Below are 23,396 nucleotides of genomic sequence, written 5' to 3'. Positions count from 1 at the left end.
GGGGTTCGCTCACCCACTCCTTTCTGGCTGCAGGCTCCCTGCTGGGGGGCTGGCTTGGGGGCGTGGGCAGTGCCCCTCACATCGGCATCTTCCTGGGCAGGGTCAGTGCCAGGCCCTGCGATCCGTACCCTGACTGGGTCCCTGCTGGGAGCGGGGAGGCAGCCCGTGTGGCTGGGAAGGGCAGCCCCAAGTCGGCTGGGGGAGCAGCAGTGGGACGGAGGCCTGCCCCGTACCCGGCAGGGCCCTCCTGCCCCACGGGAAGCAGGCTTGGCACAGTTTGCAGGGCCAGGCCCAGGGCTTGGAGGGTCTGCAGGTGGGGCCCAGTGGGCGTGGGGTGCCGTCGCCCAGCCCCTCCAGGACTGCACCACGTAGCCCAGACGCAGCCCGGACCCCACCTCTTCCCCACGTGCTGGGGGAGGGGGGATGCAGGCAGAGCAGTTAACCTTTTGTGTGTGTGTGTGTGTGTGTGTGTGTGTGTGTGTGTGGTACGCGGGCCTCTCACTGTTGTGGCCTCTCCCGTTGCGGAGCACAGGCTCCGGACGCGCAGGCGCAGCGGCCATGGCTCACGGGCCCAGCCGCTCCGCGGCATGTGGGATCCTCCCGGACCGGGGCACGAACCCGTGTCCCCTGCATCGGCAGGCGGACTCTCAACCACTGCGCCACCAGGGAAGCCCAGCAGTTCACCTTTTAGAGCCTCAGTTTCCTTACCTGAAAAATGGGATGATGGTAATATGTCCTCCATCAGATGCAAACATTAAACAAGGTCCTGCACGGAGCTTAACAGGTACTTCACCTCCTGTGCGGACCCAGCCCCGTCCTGGACCAGGGCCCTCTCCTGGCTCCTCGGGGGAGGGCGGCTGAAAGCTTTACCTGATAGCAAAGGGCTGGGGGCCAGGGCCACGGACAGGTCCCTGGTGTCCTCGTAACAACCCTGGTCCCACGTCGGAGGCCGCAAAGGCCCCCTAGCCTGCGCTGGTGTAGAGCTGCCCCGTCCACACGGCCCTTTGCCGGCGGCAAGTCAGGGTCAGGAGGACTCCTTGGTGGGGCCCGGCCTCCAGGACGCTGTGCTCGGGGCTCACAGGCCAGGGCTTCCCGCGTGGCCTTGTCCAGGTGCTCTGTGCCCAGTGGGGCCATCCAGCCTCACGGCCAGCACGCTCTGTCACAACGCCGGCGCACCTGCCCCAGGCAGCCCTCGAAGCCCTCCGGGGGAGCAGCCTCGCCCACCTCTCCACCTCTCCCCCAGGAGAGAAAACCCAATCCCCACTGGGACAGCGACCTCCTGGGAACCCAGACCCCAGGCTTGGGAAGGGGCGCCTTGTTTCCTGGCGGCTTTGCTCCAGATTTCAGGAGATCCATTATCATGCAAAGTGTTGTCATGGAAACCCAGCTGCTGGGACTACAGAAGGGTCGGGTGGGCAGCCCCAGCCTGGGATGGGGGCTGGGCTTCAGGTCTGACAGGGAAGGAGGAGCCAGCAGCCAGTGGCTGCACTGCTGCAGAGGGGTGTGGCAGGGGGGAGTGATGCTGGAGCCGGACGGCGTGTGTGTGTGTGTGTGTGTGTGTGTGTGTGTGTGTGTGTGTGTGTGTGTGTGTGTGTGTGATGCTGGGGCCGGACGGCGTGTGTGTGTGTGTGTGTGTGTGTGTGTGTGTGTGTGTGAGTGATGCTGGGGCCGGACGGCGTGTGTGTGTGTGTGTGTGTGTGTGTGTGTGTGTGTGTCCGCGTGTGCTCGCGCTTGTCTGTGGTCAGACGCGGTGCTGGGGGGACCTGACCAGCCTTCGCCCTCTCCGCCTGGTTCCTGGCGGCTCAGCCAGTCCCACGACGGGGGATAGGTGCGTGCTGCTGTGAGATGCCTTACTTGGGAGCGGCTCCCGCGGCTCGGCAGGGGTGGGAGGTGAAAAGCGGGGAAAGAGGCACTCCACGTGGCGTCCCCACGGTGGGCAACTCCGCCCAGTCCTGCCAGGTCCTCCGCGGGCCGTGCTGTGGGGAGCGCGCCCCGGAGCTGTCCTGGTCAAGGGGCCGGGCAGCCCGGCTTTCCTTCCCCACCCCGTCCCTGCGTCGCCAGCGGGGCTGCTTCCAGGGCACTGGCTCCCGGGAACCTGTCTGGCCCGGCGCAGTCAGACCCGCCCGTCAGGTACGTCCGTGGGTGGCTGACAGCATCCACCTGATCCCCACCTGGAACCAGGGCCTGGGCCGGCGCTTCGGGACCTCCCACGCTGGGAGCCGCCGCGCCTGTGGAGCACGGGGTGCCGGCAGGTGGCCGGCATCGGCCCATGAAGGTCACGCACGTGCGGAGGAGCTGGTCAAGGGGCACGTGAAGCCCCAGTGGTCAGGGCTTAACCCCAGCCCTTCTCAGCCCTGACTTGGGTTACCCTTACTCTTGGGTGCCTTAAAAGAGAACCACTCGTAACTGCTGGGCAGGGAAAATGACCCAGCGACTCGAAAACCATGTGGCAGTTCCCTTTAAAACTAACAATGGGCCTCCGTCAGCCTGGTGACTGCACTCTTAGGCGCCTACAACAGAGGAACAAAGGCTTGTCTTCGTGCAGAAACTCGTACGTGAACTTCTGCAGCAGCTTTATTCGTAACACCTCCAGCCTGGGAACTGCCCCGGGGTCCCGTGGGTGACAGTCGGTCCAGCTCAGCCCTGGGCGGGAGCCCCCGCACACCCAGCCCTGCGACGGCAGGAGGACACCAGTCTCCGAAGGGCGCCGGCCGCGCGATCCCACCCGTACAACCCCGTGCAGCCACGTCCTCACACAGAGGGGAGCAGATCCGTGGTGGCCGCAGCTGGGGTGCGGTGGAGGGAGGCTGTGGCTGCCAGCAGGGGAGCGGCTGGGAGCCTCCTGGGGCCGGTCAGCCGAGCGTCCCCTCGACCGTGGGGCGACACGGAGCCGCACACGGCATAGAACCGCATCGAGCTGCACGCTCACACACACACTCATCCACATACGAACATCCGTACACCCTAACACACAGACGCAGACACACTATACACACAGCAGAGCAAGCATCCTGGAGCAGGGTGCTGAGCGGGGCCCCGGCTCACCGGCAGCTCACAGCCCTCCCCTCGCCCCGTCTCCTCGGCAGACAGGGTGGGCGGTCAGTCAGCGGGAAGCCATGCCGTCCCGGTCCCGACTGGCTCCTCCCGCCTGTCTTGCAGCTGTGGCTGAAGGGCGAACCCCAGCTTAGCCCCCTTCTGCGATGGACGTGAAGGCCCCCAAGGGGTCCCACCAGGGTAAGAAGAGTAAGAACAGGACCGAGGAGAAGTTTGCCAGGAAGTTTCCGTACAGGTACCAGACCCTGAGCCCAGGCCCTGAGCGCGGACCCTGACCCCTGACCCCAGACCCTAACCCCGGGCCCTAAGCCCAGGCCCTGACCCCGGGCCCTGAGCCCAGACCCTGACCCCAGGCCAAGCCCTGCCTCCCCGCAGGTACCCTAGGAACGCACTCTGGGGCACAGAGCCGGAGAGGGGCGGTCCTCTGTCCACAGGGAGCTCCCTGACCAGCTCTGCGCTCCATGACGGTGGGGGTCCACCTTCGCCCCCATCCCACCCTGAGCCAAGGGCCTCCAGAGAGGGGCCCAGGGCCCCCGGGCCCCCCCAGAGCCATGGCCAACCGCTTCCTTTGGTCCAGTGGCCCTGACACCTGTTCACTGCACCTGCTCCTGTGAGGGTGTGATGGGATCCGGCTGCGGGGGGGGGGGGGGGGGGGCGGGGGAGGAGTTTGCAAAGCCCCAGGGCACTCAGGAGCCAGCAGAGACCGCAGTGTGCTGAGCAGGCAGGCAGGGCCTGGGAGGGAGTGGGAGGACCGCCAGCTGCCCAGAGCAGAACCTTCAGGGCACACGGCCTCCTCACGAGCGCCCGCAGCAGGCTGGGCTGGACACCTCACCTCCACCCTTGTTCTGTCGCCAGGCCCCAGACTCTGTCCTGTGAGGCCCAGTGTGGCAGATGCACGTGGCAGAGTGGCCCTTATGTGAGGCAAGGGGAGACTTACACCTGGGGCCTGGGGCTCCGGGGCCAGGCCGCTGCTGCAGGGCCGAGACATAGCTCTGGGCCAGCTGCTGGCCCAGATCTCAGCTCCACTGCTTCCTAGCTGTGTGACCTTGGGCAAGTCACTTAACCTCTCTGTGCCTCAGTTTCCCCATCCATAAAGGGCAGAGCAATACCTACCTCCCGGCATGGTTATCAAGCACTCAGAGCGCTGCCTGGAACATGGAAAGTTCCAGGCGAGCGAGAGCTATTCCACGTGGCTGGGCTGCAGCCCCCCAAGAGGCCAAGTGCTCCTGTAGGTTTTCCTGGCTGACGGAGACCAACGCGGAGCCCCTGCAGCCCTGGGAGGTCACGAAGACGAGCAGCTCGCTGCGGAAGCAGCTGCCCCTGCAGAAGACGTTGGTGCCCACGAGGTCCGTCCCGGTCAGAGGGTGAGTCTCAGGCCGGATGTCACCGGCGCTGCCTGCGGACCGCGCCACCCGGCCTTCCACCTGGTCCACACACGAACACACCACGTACAGGCTGAGGAAACTGGGGCCCCGGGGAGACACTAGAGCCCGCGGTCCCTCCCGCAGCCGGCAGGGCAGCTCAGGCGGGCCTGGCCTCACCTGGGGCCTCGTCCACGGGTGGGGAATCAGGGCCGAGCGTAGAGTGGGTTGGAGGGGCCGGCAGGGGACCCGAACTGGGCAGCGCGCGCGCGGACGCACATACACACACACCGGGGGTGGGGGGACGACACGTAGCGAAACACCCAGACACCCTGGTAAGGACCCTGCACGTGCAAACCTAAAGACGCACAGACACACCCACTCGCCCTGAACCGGGACTGGCACTCAGGTGTTAGACATAGAAGGGCCTCCCCGCTGCCCCCCAGGACCCCAGCCCCAGGCCCACGGACTGCGACTCCTCCAGCAAAGAGACGTGAGTGGGCACGCAGGTCCTCAGTGCTGAGGCCGGTGTCTGTTCCGAACCGGGAGGCCCCTGGCTCCACACTCCGTGTATAACCCTGGCGAGTCACAAAGATACACACCATCCCCTGAACGGACACCCCGAGAGGCAGCGCACACATGCACACCCGCACACGCACCCCTACGGAAGCGCAGATGGTGCCCATCCCCCACCCACGCTGGCCCAGGCTGCGGTCCTGCGTCTCAGCACCCCTCCCTCACTGACAGGCTGGGGGCTGGGGGCACAGGTGTCGCTGGGTCTCAGCTTCTGTGAAGGGGCAGGCAAGTCACGGTCCTGTGCTGGCAGTCAGGTTGTGCGTGGCCGGCTCCTTTGTGCTGGACGGAGGGAGTCTGAGGCCTGCCCCCCGGACTGCCCTCCCTCACACCCTGAGCCCCTTGCAGTGGGTAGACCACCAGGTGCTAAAGGCCAGCGCTTATTTGAGGGGTAATGGGAGCCACTGAAGTCTGGGAAACAGGAGTGGGAGGGTGGCCTCACGTGGAGCTGGGGAGGGTGGTCCAATGGCGGAGTGGGGAGCCTGGTCCACGGGGAGCAGGGAGCTTGGTCCAATGGGGAGCTGGGGAGGGTGCTCCACTGGAGGAGGTGGGGAGCTTGGTCCAATGGGAGAGGTGGGGGGTGTGGTCCAATGGGGGGGTCCAATGGGGGAGGTGGGGAGCGTGATCCAATGGGGGAGCGAGGAGGGTGGTCCAATGCAGGAGGTGGGGAGTTAGGTCCAATGGGGGAGGTGGGGAAGGAGGCCCAGAGGGGGAGGGGGGAGGGGAGGGGAGGGGAGGAGGGGGAGGGGAGGGGAGGGGAGGAGGGGGAGGGGAGGGGAGGAGGGGGAGGGGGGAGGGGAGGAGGGGGAGGGGAGGGGAGGAGGGGGAGGGGAGGGGAGGGGGAGGGGAGGGGAGGGGAGGGGAGAAGGGGGAGGGGAGGGGAGGGGAGGGGAGGAGGGGGAGGGGAGGGGAGGGGAGGGGAGGAGGGGGAGGGGGAGGGGAGGGGAGGGGAGGAGGGGGAGGGGAGGGGAGGGGAGGGGGGGAGGGGGGAGGGGAGGGGAGGGGAGGGTGGTCTCGGAAGGTGGCTGGGGAAGGTGGTCCCCGGGGGTAGGAGTCCGCACACGCTGTGATGTGGTGGCACACGCTGTCGGTCCCTCCCAAGATGGGCAGGCATGGGGCAGAGCGCGGGAGGCGTCCGGCTGCTGGATGCCTAGGCGGGTGGCTGTTGAGAGGCGGCGTGTCCGCGCTGGGAGCAGAATCTTGGTTGCGCCCCGGTTGACTTCTCTGAGGGGGGTTGGGGAGGCTCCCGAGGGTCAGCGCGGCGCTCTGTGTGGCTTCTCTAGGCTGGGGGCCCCGGATTTCCCTCCACTGTGCAGCCTCCGGCCGCCACCGTCACCACCAAGCAACGTCTGGGAGCTGGTGCTGCTGAGCCGCCGCTTCCCCGGGTCCGCGCTTCCCCCCACCGGCCGATGCCGCCCGCCCCCGCGAGGGCCCCTCCTGGAGCCCAGCTCTGCGCCGCCTCTCTCTCGGCCACCCGCTCCCCGGGCGCTCAGGGCAGCGGGCTAAGGTGACCTGTGGGGAGGCGGGCAGCCCTGAGGAGCCCCGGAAAGGTCGCCCCGCGAATACACGCTGCAGGTTCCCACCCCCTTGGAAGGTCGTCTGCATGTCCGGCTGTGTGTTCTCATCCATAAAAGGGGGTGACGGTCAATTCTGCAGCGAGTGAATATCATTTCCAAGAATCTACCCCAAAGCTATGCTCACACATGTAAGTAAAGATGTTTGGACAATGATATTCATTCCAGCGCCGCGGGAAATAGCAAGTGATTGGAGACCACCTAAATATCTGTTAATGGCGGCTTTAAATCCTGCCACAGCTGCACCGCGAAGCATTAGACAGGCATTAGAAAGAAGCAGTCCTTTACATGCCGATCTGGAACAATCTACAAAGGACGTTCAGATATTTTTTAGAGCACAGCAGAGAGTGTCTAAAATGCTGCCATCTGTGTATATTAGAGAGCGGCGTGTGGGTGTATGTGTGTGCGTGTATGAGCGTGCACGTGTGTGTGGGCATGTGTACGCGGGTGCGAGTGTGGAGCAGGTAACAACTTTTGGGTAGAAAAGCTGGGGACTTGGAGACGGGCATACCGTTTTCTAATGTTTACTGCGTGAACCTAACAGCCTCGTTGTGGGTGTTTCACAATTCTAAAGAGAGGACTTGAGGAATGGAAGAGGGGCTCCCGGCCCGCTGCAGTCCAGCCTGCGGAACCCCCTGGCATTCGTAGGGGCAGCGTGTGTGGGAGGGTGGCTGCTGAGGATGTAAGGGTTCCCCTCTGTTCTACTGAGACAGGGGCTAGGACGTCATCTCGGAGCCTTGGGAAAGCACTCAGGCTGGGACCCTCACTGTAGCCCTCCCCCTGGGAGAGAGGAGGGGGTGGGGACCCTGGGGAGGACCAGGGTGGCCGCCTTAGCAATGTGGACAAGTGTCCATCTCTTTCCAATAGATGTTTGGTTGTTTCCACTCTTTGCTGTGGTGGGTGAGGCTGCTCTGAGCCTTCCTGTCCGGTCCTGTCCCCTGGCACGTTGTCTCCAGAGAAGACTTGCTGGCCAGAGTGCCCCTGAGCACCCACCCTCACCTGCAGGCACCGCACTGTTTCCCGAGGGTCCCTCTGCACGTGGCCATGAGCAGCTGACAGACAGAGGCTCCTTCAGCCCCACCTCCAGGCTGCACTGGCTGTGGCCCCAGAGCGTTTAGGAAACGGAGCCGGAGGGCGCGTGGGGCAAAGCTGGTGGTTCTGTCGTAGAAAAAGCTCAGCCAGTCCCCTGAATCCAGTCCTAAAATGTGCTGCTCCTCAGGGGCTTCTCCCCTGCGAGTTCTCGCTAAAGAGAGAACGTTTAGGGAGTAAGGAACTCTCTGCTGGTCTCGCTGTGTGCCGAGCATTCGTACACGAGGTCCTCAGAGAGGAAAAGGAGCTTTGGAAAGCACCTCACAGACAACGCGCGACACGCTGCACGTCTGACGGCAGGAGAGGCTGAGCGGGGTTCTCGGTGCAGAGTCACCCCACGGACCAGAGAAATGACCACGGTGGCCCGTGTGGCGCATGGGGCGTGCTGCCAGGGTGCAGCGGCAGCCGCCCAGACCTTGATTGTCCTGGTGCCCTGAGTGCCAACAGAGCCAAACGCACAGCACAGGGCTGAGGACTACTAAGGAGGAGGTCGCGGGTGCCGGCCCGCCTTCCAGGAGTTTCTCCTGCAGTCACACGCGTGCGTAGGACCAGGTGTGTGCAAGGACGCAGGTGTGCCTAAATGCCTATCGCTGAGGGACCGGTGAAATAAAAGCAAGTCTGCAGTGGATCCTCCCCAGAGCGGGTCTGGAGACAGGGATGTGGATGCAACTAGTTCAGTTGGGGGGAGGTTCCAGGAAGCGCCACCGAACAGCAGGGAGAGCCTCACCGCAGGCACCTGGGGCTGAGTCCCGGGAGGCCTCTGCAGTTTCCCACCTGAGGGGCAAAAGCTGCAGGGCGGGCCCCCGTGTTCCACCAGACGGGGCTGACGGCTTTTCGAAGGGCGCTCCCTCTGCCTCCGCTGCAGCTGGAGAAGCTTCAAGGCGTGCTCCGGCGGGTGGGGGGTGGGGGTGGGGTGGGAAGGGGGGCTCTGCCTGGAGACGGAATGTGCACCATCCCTCCAGCCCAAAGAGCCAGGGGGTTATTTTAGCAAACTTTTCAACCCTGGAAATAGGCCTCCCAGGAAGCTGCTTGAATGACAAAAGCCACAAAATAAAAGCGAAAACAAAACAAAAAACAGAAACCGACACCACTACTACAAAAATCTGGGAAACATTTTGCTGACAATGAAAGCTCTAAAAAGCAAAAGAACACTGAAACTTCTTTTAAACAAGTCTTTGTAAACCAGTCTGCCTACATCCCTTCCATCCCTGGGAAGGTGCTGGCCGGCACCACCCAGTTCTGGAGACTGAGGAACTGGGAAAACGAGACAGTGGTGAGCAAGGTAGACGCTTGGGACCTTCAGCTGGTGATCTCAGTCCCTTTAGGATCTTATGTCTGGTTTTAGTAGAATCCCTGACGGGGCTGCCTGATTGAGAGCCCCCTGGGCGCCCTCACGACTTGTCCAGCTCTGCCCATGAGACCCTGCCTCTCTCGGGTCGTCCAGTGACCCAGCCAGGACCCAGCTCTGGGAGGCTGGCTGACAGCCTGTGCTCTGGGAGGACAGGTGCTCTGGCACCAGCCAGAGAGCTCGGAGCAGGCAGATACCCCAAGGCAGGCGAGGGCAGGGCACAGGGGAGGGCCGCGTGGGGGGCTGTGGAGGGTGTGACGTGGAGACACAGGGCGCGTGCACTGCTGCCCCCCCCGAGGGAGTGACAGCACGCAGTGTCACGGCACATCAGGAGGGTGACTTGTAATTGTGATGCCCCTGGGGTGTGGCTTCTGGATGGAGGTAACTCAGCAAACAGGTCGCATCACAGGCTGCGTGGGCGCTGAGCGAGCTTGGAACAAAGCTGTGTGTCATCGGGGCATCGACGGCATGATGTAACAGTGTGTGTGTAGCTTCTGAGGGGGGATCCTCATTGCCAAGCAGCCCAACACACACACACACACACCCCACAAAACCCAGGGCAGGAGACAGCCCGACGCGCAGGGCGTGGCTGAGCTGGTTCAGCTTTAAGCCTTGACCCAGGCAGAGTGAAAGGATAGGTTTCCCCAAGTGTCCTTGTCGCCCCTTGAGCCAGAATGCAGCAGGCTCCCCATGGTGCACCCCCTCCCTATCCCGCTCCCCACATAACCTCGGGCACCTGTGGGCTGCTGTGAAGGTGACCCAGGCTCAAGATCAGACAACCTCATGCCCCCAGAACAAATGGCAAAATGAGACACAGAAACTCTGAAGTGTCAGAAAGTAACAAAACACATTTACTTCAAAAACGTGACCTCCCCAGCTCACCAACGCCGTATAAAGTCTGCCACGACGTTGCAACCTCGGCTCTGTGGGCTCAGGAAGACCGAGCAGGACAGAGACCAAGGGTGGGGCCGGAACAGGGCCCTCGGAGCTCCCGGCTCGGGACGCCCAGGTGGCCGGCAGCTCAGGATCGCCACCTGGGCGGAGCTGGCGACAAGGCTGGTCCTGCCCTGGGTCCGGCCCGGGAGGGGGGGCGGCCTTCTCTCCTTGTCCAGGGCTGTCCTCACCAGGGCAGGTGAGGTGGGGAGGGCCCCGGGATGGGCCACAGGCTGCGCCGAGCCAGCGTTCTAATCTTGCGCCACGGATAGGTTCCGGGACAGAGTGGACAAAAAACAGGCGCTCATGGGCTTCCGTGGTGGCGCAGTGGTTGGGAGTCCGCCTGCCGATGCAGGGGACGCGGGTTCGTGCCCCGGTCCGGGAAGATCCCACGTGCCGCGGAGCGGCTGGGCCCGTGAGCCATGGCCGCTGAGCCTGCGCGTCCAGAGCCTGTGCTCCGCAACGGGAGGGGCCACGACAGTGAGAGGCCGGCGTACCGCAAAAAAAAAAAAAAAAAAAAAAAAAACAGGCTCTCGCAACCTAAAAATCTATTATCCCATCCTCAGCCGCTTAGGGGTTCTGGAGAAGCACCCGCCGGCTGGGGCGCTTCGAGGAAGCAGGCGGCAGGCACCCAGGGGTCCAGCCACCCCCCGCGGGGAGGTGGGCTGCACCGGGGTTGCACCGGGGATGCGGTTGGGCGGGGTGGGCGGGCCGAGGGTGAGAGAGCGCGGGAGCGGCGACTCTCCGGGCGGAGTCAGGGCCCCGCAGCCTGCGCAGTCTCCGCGCCCCATCCCCCCGCCCGCAGGGCTAGCGCAGCCGCAGGTAGGAGGGAGCGGAGTAGTTGAAGAGCAGGAAGTCCATCCTGTAGAGGCCGTAGAGGCGCTGCTGGTAGAAAGGGCTGATGTCGCGGAAGAGGCGCGCGGCACGGTCGCGCGCGGCGGCCTGGGCCCTGGACGGCGGCTCGGGGAAGCGCAGGCCGGGCGCGCCCACCAGGCTCAGCACGAAGGCTGCGTCCTCCGCCAGTGTCTCGAACTTGCCCACGACGTCGTAGCGCAGGCGGCACGGGTGGCAGAGCGCGTGGGCGCGCTCCCAGTGCTCGTTGAAGGGCCCGTCGCGGCGCGTGCGCGGGTCCAGCAGGTAGGCCAGGAACTCGGCGAAGCGCACGTCGTGGCCGCGGACCAGCGCGTCGGGGCCCGGGCGCGGCCGCAGGCGGCGCACGATGCCGGTGCCGAAGCGGCGCTGGAAGGTGGTGCCCCAGGGCCGCTGCAGCTTGTTGCGGTAGGCCGAGGCCAGGCGCTCGAAGGGCTCGCGCACAAATAGGAAGGCCAGGTAGGCGCGCAGGCGCCGGTTGACCTCGGCTGGACTGAAGTCGGCCAGCGAGGGCAGGCGGCCGGGCGCGTGCGCCTCGTGCGCGGGGATGGCGCGCGGGTCTCCCGGGCCGCGGCCGCTCAGCGCCAGCAGCACGCGCTTCCAGTTGGTGCAGGCCACCTTGGGCACGTAGCAGTAGAGCAGGCCGTGCGCGTCGTCCACCAGCACGTGCCGCAGGTCCTCCGGCCGCAGCAGGCGCTGCCGGCGCGTGTGGTGGCTGCAGGCGCGGCGCAGCAGATCGCGCCGCTGCCGGTGCACCTCGGCCAGCGCGGAGCGCGGGCTCTGCGGGGGACAGGACGGGGGTGGGTCAGGGCCGCGTGGCAGTCAGGGGGCCTGGATGGGGGGACATGAATCTACCCGGCCTGAGGCACGTGCAGGATGTGACTGATCGCGTGCACGGCACTCTGGACCCCGAGAGCCGGAAAATGGACGTGCGACGTCAGAGTCAGCCTGGTAAAGAAGTCTGACATCAGAGCGCCAAGCGCCGGGGCAAACTGAGTATCTGCTCACCGTTCCCTAAAACCGGGGTGGGGTGTAAGACCAGAAGCTTATGCAGTAGTAACGTCCGGAGGATGGTAATGAGACCTGTGCCGTACCCGGGGCTGCTGGTCTCCGAGCATCTTGCGATGGAAGCAGTGCGTGTCCCGATGGCTTAAATTGGCCTCAGCTAGCTTTTCTGTCGCTTGCAGCCCCATGAATACCAAGACAGGCACTGCTTTCTCCATTTTACAGAAGAGAAAACAGCCTCAGAGGAAGTGGGTTGCCTGCAGCTGTCAAGGAGAGAAGCTGGGACTCCACCTCGGGTCCCTCAGTATTCAGAAGCCGGGGCTGTGCCCACCGGTTCGGGACGGAGTCCTACAGCCACAGCCCTCATCCCTGACGGCCTAGCTGACCCTCTGCCAGGGTCTAGTCCTTACGAGCTCTGTGCCCTTCTCAGGGCCCTTGGCCTTCCTGTGCCAAGGGACAGTGCCGTAGGTAAACGGGGATAATGACGCCCTGTCGCACAGGATTGCCGTGAGGCCTGCGTGGGCTCCCAGAACTCGAGTGCCCGGTGCACGGTCAGCACTTGTTGGTCAGACCGTTTCTCTGCTGTTGTCTGTCCAGCTGCAGGATGCCTTGACACGTAACGGCCACTGGGCCCTCAGGCTGCGAGGGGGCCCGACAGCCCCACTGAGGCTTCTTGTTCCTCAGAAGCCTGCTGAGAGGCTGGCCTGCCCTCCGCTCGCCATGTGGCCCAGGGCAAGCCTGTCACTCTCGCTGAACCAAGGCCTCCCACCTGCCCCCCAAGGGCCTGGGTGCCGTGGGCTCAGCCCTCGGGGCTTCGGTGAGCAGCTGCCTTCCCCAGCCCAGTGTGGTCCTTCTCCCCGGCTCCCTATTGCCCTTGCCCTGCTATGGCCCTCGGCCACCGCCACGTACTTGGTGCCCCTGTCCTTCTGCAGGCCCCGTGTCCCTTTCTCAGAGAGGGTCGGTCTCCATTTACACTGTGCCCTCCCGCCAGAGCTCAGGGCAGCCTGGACACAAGTCAGTGTGGGCTGGTGCGGGAAGCCATCAGATGCCATCCTGCCCCCGCAGGACCGTCAGCGCCTCAAGGGCAGGGACCCAGGTGACCCACAGGCGCTCGGTAGTGCTGAGTGTGCCTGCTGGGGTGTGTGTGAGCTGGACGTGTGCTCCCAGTGGGCACAGTGTGTGGTCCCTGCAGGTCCCCCCGTTGGTGAGGGGGTGCCTGCCTGTCTCCCTCCGTCACAGCAGGACGGAGATCGGGGGTCCCTTGGCTGCCGCCTGTTGCCGTGGGTGGCGCACAGCCTGCTGGTCGTTCTGTCCGCCACGTGGAACAGTGCTGCAGAGAGCGTGGCCTCAGTCCACAGCTGGAGACCCCAGGTCTCAGCCTGCCCCACGATTTGCCCTGCCGCAGCCCAGCATTCCCTCCCAGACAGAGGCTAGCTGTGGCTGCAGCCCCACGGCAGCAGGTCCACGTGGGAGCTCGGGGTTTCCCGTGGCTGGAGGCGGAGGGAGGGACGGGGCGTCTGTCCGCCTACCTGGTCCAGGTCGTAGAGCATCTGCAGGGGACTCCTCCTCTTGCCGCCAAGCCAGCTGGAGCCCACGGCCCTGTTTTCAAACGCTGGGGGTGTAAGGAGAGGGGCGTTCACTGCTGCACCAGACAGACTGGCCGTGTTCCTGGGGACTTGGCCAACTCACCTCGGCACATTGGATCCACCTATGGGACTCAGTTTCCCGCCTGTGTCCCGCCTGCCTCTGGGGGCACTGACAGGGCCCGTCGTCCACCAGGGCAGGGTGCTTGGTGTCACTCCTGCCCCCACGTCCTGCCCTCCGGGAATGCCCTGAACCCCCAGCCTCTGCCACCTCCATCTGCCTTCATCTCACGCCCCACCTCTGCCAGCCATGTGCATGGAGCCCTGAGGGTTAGGGCTCAGCAGGCTGGCTGGGTCCAGCCTCCCCTGGCCCCGGGCACAGGCAGACAGAAAGGGCTAGGCAGCAGCGGACATGGTACAGCCAAGCTGCTGGCTCTGGTGGTGAGCAGGTGACCCGCAGGGGACACCTACAGTGGCCTGTATGTCCCCTGCTGGGGTGTGTGTCGCCTCATGGTAAATGCAAGTTTTGCTCTCGCCCAGACTGGCAGCCTCCGAGGGCAGGGATGCTCTCTGTCTCATCGCTGCATTCCTCAATCTTCCCCAAACTACCAAACACATGTTTTTCTTAAATATGATTATAGTTATTAATAAACTAATAAATTATAATGCAGTCTTTAAAAAATCACCCAAATTGGCAAGTCTCTGGCTAGACTGACCAAGAAAAAATGAAGACGCAAATTACTAACAATGGGAATGAAAGAGGAGACATTAGTAGTGGACCTTACAGAAATAAGAAAGGGTTGAAGAATACAGTATAAGCACCTGTACAACGGCAGATTTAACCTATGAAACTGACAATCTAGAAAGACACAACTTTCTGAAACTGACTCAAGAAGAAAAAGAAAATCTCAACAGACATATAACAAGTAAAGAGATTAAATTAGTAATTTTAAAAAATTTCCAGAAAAGCCCAGGATCAGATTGCTTCACTGGTGAATTTTACCAAATATATAAAGAAAAAGTAACACTAATCTCTACCAAACTCTTCAACAAACAAACAAGCAAACAAAACAGAAGAGGAGAGAGCACGTCTCAATTCGTTATATGAACCCAGTATTACCCTGATACCAAAACCAAAGATGTCACAAAAAAAAGAAAACTATATACCAATATCTCTTATGAATATAGATGCAAAGTCTTTAAGGAAGTACTAGCGAACTAGATCCATGAACAGGTGAAAAGGGTTATACACCATGACCGATTGAGATTTACTCCAGAAATGCGAGGTTGGTTCAACATAAAAGTATCAATCAAGGTAATACACCATGTTAATAGAATAAAGAAAAAACCCCACATGGTCATCAAGAGATGCAGAAAAAACACTGCACAAAAGTCAGTACCGTTTCATGATGAAAACACTAAACTAGGAATCGGATGGAACCTCGTCAAACTGATAAAGGCCGTCTGGGAAAACCCCACAGCTAACACACTTAATGGCCATAAAAAGGAGTGAAGCGCTGACACCTGCTACCGTGTGGATGCACCTTGCAACCTGACACTGAGCGAAACGAGCCTCACGGAAGGCGCTAGCCACGTTGTTTGACTCTGTCTGTACAAAACGCCCAGGACAGGCAAATGCATAGAGGCAGGAAGTAGATGAGTGGTTTCCAGGGACTCTGGGTGGGATGGGGGGAGGGGCAGGCAGGCAGGCACTGGGAACATGGGGGGAAGGGCTAGTGGCTAACGTTCTGGGTTTGTACAGCTGTGACAGTGCACAGCTTTTGAATATGCTAAAAACCACTGTACACTTTAAAAAAGTGAATTTTCTAGAATGAGAGTATTATCTCAATAAAAATAAATAGTATTGACCGTAAAAAGTAATATATGCAAGAACATGTGTAAGTCTGGTTTACAAATTTAAATACATTCAATGGATACTAAGAAATTATTGAATTCGTAATAATATGGGATATTCATAAGAGGAATGTCTTTAAGAATTCAGGATCATATGAGAAAATAATATATTCATTAAAAAAACGAACGGTTCCAAGATCCTTGGCTTTCAACCAAATGAAGGGTCTTAAAATGCTGCCAGGATTCAAGGCTTTTCCTTAAGATAAGTCTTTGGCAAACAAGCAGACCTGGAAAATCTGATGCACTGATCTGTTGGCCAACTGACCACAAGCAGTGGTTCTCCAGCTTAAGAGTGCACGGGGCCTGTTGAAACACAGGTGGCCTGGCCCCGTACTCAGAGCTTCTGGCCCTCGCAGGTGTGCAGCGGGGCCCGTGAGTCTGTTTCTGACAGTGCAGGCGTGCTGCTGCTGCTGCTGGCGCGGCAGTGCACGTTGGGAACCGCTGAGCCGGAGCAGTGTCTGGTGAAGGTGGTTGGATGAACCAGTAAATGACAGGCGGACAGGCCGTGCCCCGGCCTCCAGAGCCCTCTGTGTGTACCTGAAGTCCGCTGTCCAGGCCACCTGCCAGGCCTCTGGCAGCCTCAGGGCCCCTCCCCACTCCAGTGTCCCCAGAACAAGGACCACGCTCTGCTGTGACCAGGGCACATGGAGGGGTGAGGCCCTCAGGGCCTGCCCGGGTCTTGGGGGTCGTCGGTGGTCCCAAGACTTGAACCTCCGTTTCCTGGCTGCCGGCTGGCAGGGAGGCCTCCGGAGCTGCGGACACCACGGCAGCCCAGCACCACGCACAGCCCTGGGAGGCGGGACTCCGCCTCACCACTTTGCCGAGGGGATAGTGGAGCCTCTGAGAGGGGAGGAGCTTCCCTCAGGGTCACGGCTGGGGATGGAGAAAAGGCTGGTGCCCACCGGGGGGCAGGCAGAGGAGCAGACCTAGGCCACCTGCAGCCCAGAGCCCCATGACTCGGAAGCACGCAGCCTTCCGGAAACACCAAGCGTTGTGTGGGGCCTCTCGTTTCCTGGCCGGACCACAGCCTGCAGGAAAGTAGGTCCCATCCCAGACCCCGGGAGCCAGTGGGTGGAAGGCGAGAGGCCCAGAATAGCCGAGGCCAGTGATTACATGGCTGGGCCGCCGCGCCGCGCCCCGCCCAGCTCCGCCCCGGCCCGCCCCGCCCCACCCCTGCCACTGCACAGAGCAGGAGAGCCGCTCTGGCGGGGTGCGCAGGCTGGCCACGGAGGGGGGTCGAAGGGGAATGCGCTAGCGATCCTTGGGCCCAGCCCCGCCTCCGTGAAGCTGGAGGCCTGGGCTCCGAGGGTAGGGGCCATTCCCAGAGGGCCACACGGAGGCATCCTGCTACCCCCACTCCCGTCGCCAAGCCCTCCTGCCTGTGTCCTCAGCCCTCAGCCCCTCCACCAGCCTCCAGGTCTCAGGCCTCCCTGCTAAGGGCGCTGTGGAGCAGACGGGCCAGAGGGTTAGATGGGCAGGCCCAGCCTCACGGCCGGGGAGGGGCCTGGGCCAGCCCAGAGCAGCCACAGGCAGAGCCGCAGGCGGTTCTCCTTTGGAAAAGGAAACGAAAATAGGTTCTAGAGAGAGAAGGGGGAGAGGGTGGCGGAAGGGGGGGGAGGGACTGAGAGGGGACGGAGACAAAGGCGGCTACACAGGGGGACAGGGACGGAGGCTGGGAGGAAACACAACAGCAGGATGTCGGAAAGAGCTCAAAGCAAACTAGCTGGGTGTGAAGGGGCGGGAAGCAGAGGGGGCGAGCTGCCCGCAATCTGGGGGCGCCCAGGGCCCACGCCCACGGGGTCCAGGCCCGGGAGCCGTGCAGCCCCAGACTCACGAGCAGGCCTGGGTCCCGGCCCAGTGGGCCAGCGTGAGGCCCAGCCTGACAGCCCAGTGCCCGCTGCACGTGGGCTGGAGTGTCCTGGGCGGCACAGGAGCCTGCAGGGAGGCCGGGGAGCCGGGCAGGAGGTGCTGGGTGGGCGAGAGCCTGGCACCGTGCCCTTGCTTTGCTCACTGACACGCGTACTCCTGGGGGTAGGAACTATTGTTATCCCCACTTGACAGATGGGGAAACTGAGGCTTAAAGACTTAAAGAAAACTGCTGAGGCCTCATAGCAAGTAAGGGCCTTAAGCAGGCCTGACCCCAGGCCACGGCGTGAGTACCGTCCTTTACTGCCATGCCCTCGAGGCCCACCCTGCCCCGCACACTACCCCGCCCATCCTCACAGCGCCGCAGACAGCGCCGCAGGCCAGGGGGTGGCACGCCGCAAGGGGAAGCTGAAAACAGAGAAACCGACAAACCGTCCTTGGCCCGCCCACCCTAAGGACAGGCCCGGCGCAGCCGCACCCGGGCCACTGAGGCTGCACCCGTGGGGGAAGCTGTGCTTGGTGACCCCCTGCCCGGGGTGTAGAGGTTACGACGCGGCTTCTGGTTAATAAGTTCCAGCTGGGCCAGTGTCGCAAGAACAGATGGGCGGGAGTAGCGCTGTCTGGCCCATTCGGTCCCCTCATGACCTGCAGGCCCGGGGCAGGGATATTCCCTCCAGAGATCAAGCCCTTCACAAGAAAAAAGCAATCCTGCCGCTTTTTTTTTTTTTTTAAGTAGCCACCTCTCCACTTGTATTTAAGATTCAGACTCGACACTGAGCTCCACAGCGCCCAGAACGGAACCCTGCTTGGTCAGATCACTCCCAGTACAGCTGCGTCCCCTCTGCCCGGGACAATCACAGGGTTTATCCCCACCACCGTGTGATGGTAAAGCCCTCATGGCTTCTCGCTGGCTGATGGCAAGTCCCAGTTCCTTCCTGGGCCTCTCCAGGCGCAGCCCCACCCTTCCCTGCTCACTCACTCACTCAGCTCCAGCCACACTGCCCTCCTGCTGGTCAGTGGACACATTAGGTGCGTCCCCACCTCAGGAGAAACCTCTACACTTTAGGGTCAATCCTTCTCATTCAGATCTCAGCTCAAATGTCCCACCAGAAAGAGGGCCTCTCCAATGAACAGCCTCCCGTTAATTTATTCACAGCACTCATTACTGCTGAGATCATCTGATTTGTGTGGGCTGATGTCTGGCTGCCCCTCTGGAAGGTCAGCTCTGCAAGGAGGGCACTGTCTTGTTTTCTTATAATCCCTGTACCTCAGCTAGTGTCTGCGAGTATTTATTTAAAGACTGATGGCCGCCTTCCTGGCCATGGGGCAAGCATCCCAATTCCTAGCCTGTCATTCAAGGCCACTCACCAACCTCCAGTACCTTCTTGGCCTCCACTTCACTGCTCCCTCTCCCGAACCCTTGAGGGAGCAGCACATCCCTTAGCACACCAGGCCATTTCACTCCTTCATGCTTGTCTGTGCCACTCCCTCTGCCTGCAGTTCTCTTCCGTTGTTTCCCACCTGGTAAACTCCTATGCAGCCTTCAAAGCCCAACCCAAATACCTCTGCCCTGTACAGTAGAAAGCATAAGGGTTGGGATTTAGACATGGATTTAAATCCTGGCACCCATACTTCCTAGTTGGGTGGCCTTGAGCAAGTCACTTCGTTTCTACTGATCTCAGCGTCTTCCTCTGCAAAAAGGGACGACCCGTCCCTACTCTGGAGCCTTCTGTTTTGCCAGCTGACTTTTACTCTCTGGAGGCCTGGAAGGTGCCTTAGAGCTCTGAACCCTTTGGCAATTCGGGAGAGTGGGCAGCAGTGTGGTGAGCATCTACTGATTGGGCTCCCAGCAGCCACACCCCCTCCTTTTGGTCGCCCACCTGATTCCCCTCCAGACACAAACCTGCTTGTTCCCTCCATGTGGTTCTGATAGGCTCCCACTCCCGTAGCTGCTGGGTTGGGCATGTGAGCAGGTCTGGCCAATCAGAGCATTCCATCCCTTTCTGCCACAGCGATTGGCTCAGAGGTGGGCACCATGTGATCCAATCTAGGCCAATGAGATGCCTCCTTGGGACCCTGGCTGAAACCACGGGTGAAGGCGCTGCCCGCTGGCTGGGGAGCGGGGAGTGAGGCCACCACAGAGAAAAGCCAGACCTAGAGATGCAGGCGTGGTTCGAGCCGCTGACGGCAGAGCATCTGGCCCAGTGAGTCTGAGACACTGCCCTCTGGGGGCGCCCCGTCTCTGACCCGTCACCTTCTGTGATTCCAGGGCCAGGACAGAAAGGAGACGGGGGTCCAGTCGGGCGCTGGGGCGCCACGGAGCAGGCGTTGAGAGACCTGGCGGGCTGGGGCCTGCGGGGCTCCGGGGGAGGCGGCGGATACAGGGCAGCCGGGGGCAAGCTCGGACGCCTGCACTGAGGAGCTGCTGCTGAGGCCTCAGAGCCCCTGTCCTCACCGACCCCCCCAGCCCTGGCACGTTGGCTCACCAGGAGTCACTGGGCATTTCTGCATTTATTCTGCATGGGACCAAATCCTGGTGTCTCATTAGAAACGGTGGCTGCCTACGGGGCCCTACACTGCACGACTGCAGGGGCTCCGAGACCATCGTGGACCGTTGTCCCCTCGGCCTGGGTCCCCAGGTGCTGCTGTGCCTGAGAAGGCAGCGGACGGACAGCGGGGACAGAGCCGCCGTCCCCACCCGAGCCTCCTGGGTCCTTCCCCCTGGAGCCCCTCCAGGAAGGCTGTTGGGGGAGAAGGTCCCTGTTACCCCACATCACGCTCGGACCTCGGCCAGGAAGCGGGGCCCTAAGGGACGGGATATGCCCCAGAGGACAAGGAGGGCAGCAGTCCAGCCCAGAAGGGGGGGGCGGGCCCCCTGGAAACAAGCCCCCCCCTACACACACCCAGGGTCCCCTGGAAGTGGGCAGAGCCCCAGCCTGGCTCTGAGAGAAACACCCCTGATTGCCAACCTCAGGAAAGATGCTCAACCTTGTGAACCCGGAAGGGGATGGAGGTCAGGACGGGGTGGGGCAGGGCGGGCTGCAGCACCTCCCAGCAAGGCCCCTGTGGACCAGCAGGGGTGGGGAGCTAAAGCAGCAGCATCACGGCTCCCCCGGGTGTGCCTCCGGGGCCAGAGGGGACAGACTGCAGGTCTGGGTTTTTGATGTTAAAACACACGCTGGGAGGGCAGGTTGTCAGCGAGTTCTGTCCCCAGCCCAGATTGACGCTGGCACAAGCGAATACGTGGTCAAGGGCATCACACAGAAGCAGTCACCGCACCAGGTAAGCCACAGGGAAGCCAAGGGTGGGCGGGCAGGGGGGACAGTGGGCCTGTCAGTGGGGCCGGGGCGAGGGTAGGGCGCTGAGGGCAGCAGTGCCCCAGGCAGCTGCCCCCCCTCCTCTGGCATCCTCCTCATCCCCAGGACCCTGACCACTAGGTCAGCATTGGCCTGACGGGCACCAGTTGGGCTGCTCCAGACCTACCCACTAGAAAAGGGGCAGCAGAGCCCGCTTCGGGGGTCTCTGGCCCACCTTGTGGCAACTTCTGCCGCTTTGGAGACTCACCTGCCTGGAGGAGGGGGCTGCAGTCCCTCCTGGGCCCTGGAGCCCTAGCCCCCTGCCACAAGCCACGTGCTCCACCCGCTTCCAACTCGGGCTACGCTGCCAGGACACACTCGGAGATGCCGCAGGCCCACCATTAGCACAGCCTCACTGGCTCCTGGGGTCAGGGGCTTCAGCTCAGGGCTTGGGGGCAGAAGAGCCAGCAGGGTCGGCTGGCTTGATTAGCCCTTGCGTGTCCAGGTCACCCTCACAGCTCTGATGGCTGGCAGCAGGCCATGGGGAAAAGTCTGAGAGTGCAGAAGGAACAGAGAGGGGCTCTGGGAAGCAGAGGAAAGGCTTCCAGGCCTGGGGGCGCTGGAAGCAGGGTTGCAGAAGGGTCTGCCAGGCCGGACGCAGTGAGGCCGCCCTGCTGGGGGAGAGGGTCATGGCCAAGGGTATTCATGAGGCAGGTTCGGCTCAGGTGGGGAACGGCCTGAGCAAAGGCTAGGAAGGGGGCACGGGAGGCACCCTCCTACCCTGCAGGAGAGGGAGGAGGTCAGAAGGAACAAAGTGCAGGCCCTCTCTCCCCCCACACCCGAGCCTGAGCCCTGGGGGCCAGGAGCCACTGTGCCCTGCCCAGCCCTAGGTCCTGGTAAACATTTGTCCAAGAAAGAGTGGGTGGCCAGTGTCATGACCGCAGACACTAGACTACAGCCCACGCGATGTGGGGGGATGCTCGGCTCAGCTAGGGCATGGGAACCCCCTCCCCAGGAGGCAGGAGCACCACCCCCATGGCCCCCCAGCTCTCAGAACTGGTCGGGGGACGGAAAGACTGACTGCGGCTCCCTCCCGTGGGCCTGGGGAGGCGGCCAGGTCTGGGCAGCTGTGTGCAGACATGGAGGGGACGGTGTGAAGAGCAGGGTGACTGGGCAGAACCCTGGTGAGCACCGAGGAGGCCTCCCAAGCCCAGCTCACCCCGACCCCAGCCCAGAGGCGTCACAGAGGTTTGAGGTGAGCAGGAGAAGGAAGCCCCTCACCCCAGGATGCAGGGGTTACCAGGCCACCCATGTGACCTCTGGCTTGACGAAGAGGCTGGGAGCCCCTTTGCTCCCATTTAACTGCACTGCCCCAGAGACCCTGTAAGGAGGAACTCGAGCAGCCCATTTTACAGATGGGAGTACTGAGGCCCTGGGCAGGGGGCGGGGATAGGTCACCCAGACCCAGCCAGGTGGGTCCATGCTGCCCCCAAAGTCTCCTCAGCCTCATCTCTTGAGCCACCCTGACCCCACACTCCCATGGTCCCCTCCCACCGGGGGACACGGTTACTTCCTCCCCGGACCCCCTCTGCAAGGCTCCAAAGGAGTGATTCCAAGGATTCTAGCAGAGCCCAGGGCGGGTGGGGGAGGAGATACAGATTCCCCCAACACACACTCTCACATTCATTCACACCCACACCAGGAAAAGGCAAACAGAGCAGAGGTCAGAACGGGCCTCTGGCTGGGCGCCTCCAGCCCCAGGCCGCCCACGGGCCCCTCGGCCTCTCCAGTGAGTGAAGACTCAGCGCATGCCCGGCTCGGAGCTGGAAATCCGCACAGCGGTCACGACTGGCTGCCTGTTTCCCCCACCGGACCATGAGGTGGGTGCTCAGGACCCTAGTCCTTCCCGGTGCGAAGTTAAGGCGGAGCAGGGGCGCCAGGGCGCAGCGCGGTGCGCGGAGGGGCCACCTCCGGACCGGGAGCGTCAAGCCCGCCGCCCTTGCGCGGCCGCAGACCCGGAGGGGTTTCCGGGCGCTAAGCGGAGTGAGCGCGAGGCAAAGGAGGCAAACTTCCCGGGTGGGCCTAATGCCCTCCGCCGCCCACCACTCACCTGGTCCCTGGGCCCCGGCTGGTAGGCCCGGACTGTCACCTCTCACCTCTCCGGGCCTTGGGAGACCCACTCCCGAGGGGACAAGACCCTTGCGGGGAGCCGGGACAAGGGCGGGGCGTTTAGAGCCTTTCTGAGCCCGCCCGCCCCGGTGCCCCAGCCCGGGAGGAAACCGCAGGTGCCCCCGCCCGGTCGGGGGTCCGGCCGCTGGTGGGGCGGCTCTGGGGCCGGCGGGCACTCACCCGGGCGCAGGAGCAGGAGCGCGGCGCCCAGACACGCGGCCACCAGCGCGCGCCGCCGCCACCAGCGCCTCCCCATGCTTGACCGGCGCGCGCTGCTGTCCGCGGGGTCCGGCCCGGCCCGCACCCGAAGCCGGCCTCCCGCCCCGCCCCGCCCCTGGACCCGCCCACGGACGAGTCCTCGGACCAGGACCCGAGGCCCGCCCCAGAGCAACTCGCCCCAGGCCCTCCCGCTGACCCGCCGACGGACGAGTCCTCGGACCGGACGCTCACTGGGAACCGGACCCGAAACCCAACCCCCAACCCACCCCAGGGCCGCCCAGGGACTGGTCCTCGCTCCTGGATCCGGACCAGGGACCGCTTCGGGACCCTCCCGGCGGCGCGCACCACTGCCCTCGGCGCGGGGGCGAGGGCTCTGCTCGCCAGGGGCGGGGTGGGGGGGCGAGGCGGCGACTGCTGGGGACCAGGCAGGTGGGCGAGGCGGATCGGCGGGCCAGTCTGCCCGGCCCCTACCCAGTTCAGCGGGGCAGCCGAGCAGTGGTCCAGGGCGCCAAGGGTGGAGACTGGGTGGAGGGAGCCCTGTC

The 23,396-nt window shown here is 63.0% G+C and overlaps 3 protein-coding genes across 3 annotated transcripts in view; 2 read left to right on the top strand and 1 right to left on the bottom strand.

The window, feature by feature from the left end:
* Positions 1-3,200: 3,200 nt before the first annotated feature.
* On the top strand, positions 3,201-6,494 carry LOC309967001 (uncharacterized protein C3orf22 homolog; the record flags this gene model as incomplete). Its single annotated transcript, XM_082847440.1, has 3 exons — positions 3,201-3,289; positions 4,287-4,418; positions 6,272-6,494. 3 exons carry the CDS (start codon positions 3,201-3,203, stop codon positions 6,492-6,494), a joined length of 444 nt encoding a protein of 147 aa, XP_082703566.1.
* Positions 6,495-10,481: 3,987 nt separating this feature from the next.
* Positions 10,482-22,905, bottom strand: CHST13 (carbohydrate sulfotransferase 13). The gene is made up of 3 exons (XM_082847762.1): positions 22,816-22,905; positions 13,337-13,419; positions 10,482-11,582 (listed from the first exon to the last, which is right to left on the bottom strand). Exons 1-3 carry the CDS (start codon positions 22,889-22,891, stop codon positions 10,740-10,742), a joined length of 1,002 nt encoding a protein of 333 aa, XP_082703888.1. The 5' UTR covers positions 22,892-22,905; the 3' UTR covers positions 10,482-10,739.
* The window catches only part of UROC1 (urocanate hydratase 1), a 37,955-nt gene continuing 36,818 nt past the window's right edge, over positions 22,260-23,396 (top strand). The window contains exon 1 of the mRNA XM_082847758.1: positions 22,260-22,346. Within this exon, the coding sequence (XP_082703884.1) occupies positions 22,275-22,346 (72 nt within the window). The 5' untranslated portion in view covers positions 22,260-22,274. The remainder of the gene's footprint in view (positions 22,347-23,396) is intronic.

The sequence above is a fragment of the Leucopleurus acutus genome, assembly GCF_964270905.1.
Source record: "Leucopleurus acutus genome assembly, chromosome: 10".
Lineage (NCBI taxonomy): Eukaryota > Metazoa > Chordata > Mammalia > Artiodactyla > Delphinidae > Leucopleurus > Leucopleurus acutus.
The sequence above is the reverse complement of the archived record's forward strand: the minus strand, read 5'-3'. Positions and strand labels throughout refer to the sequence as shown.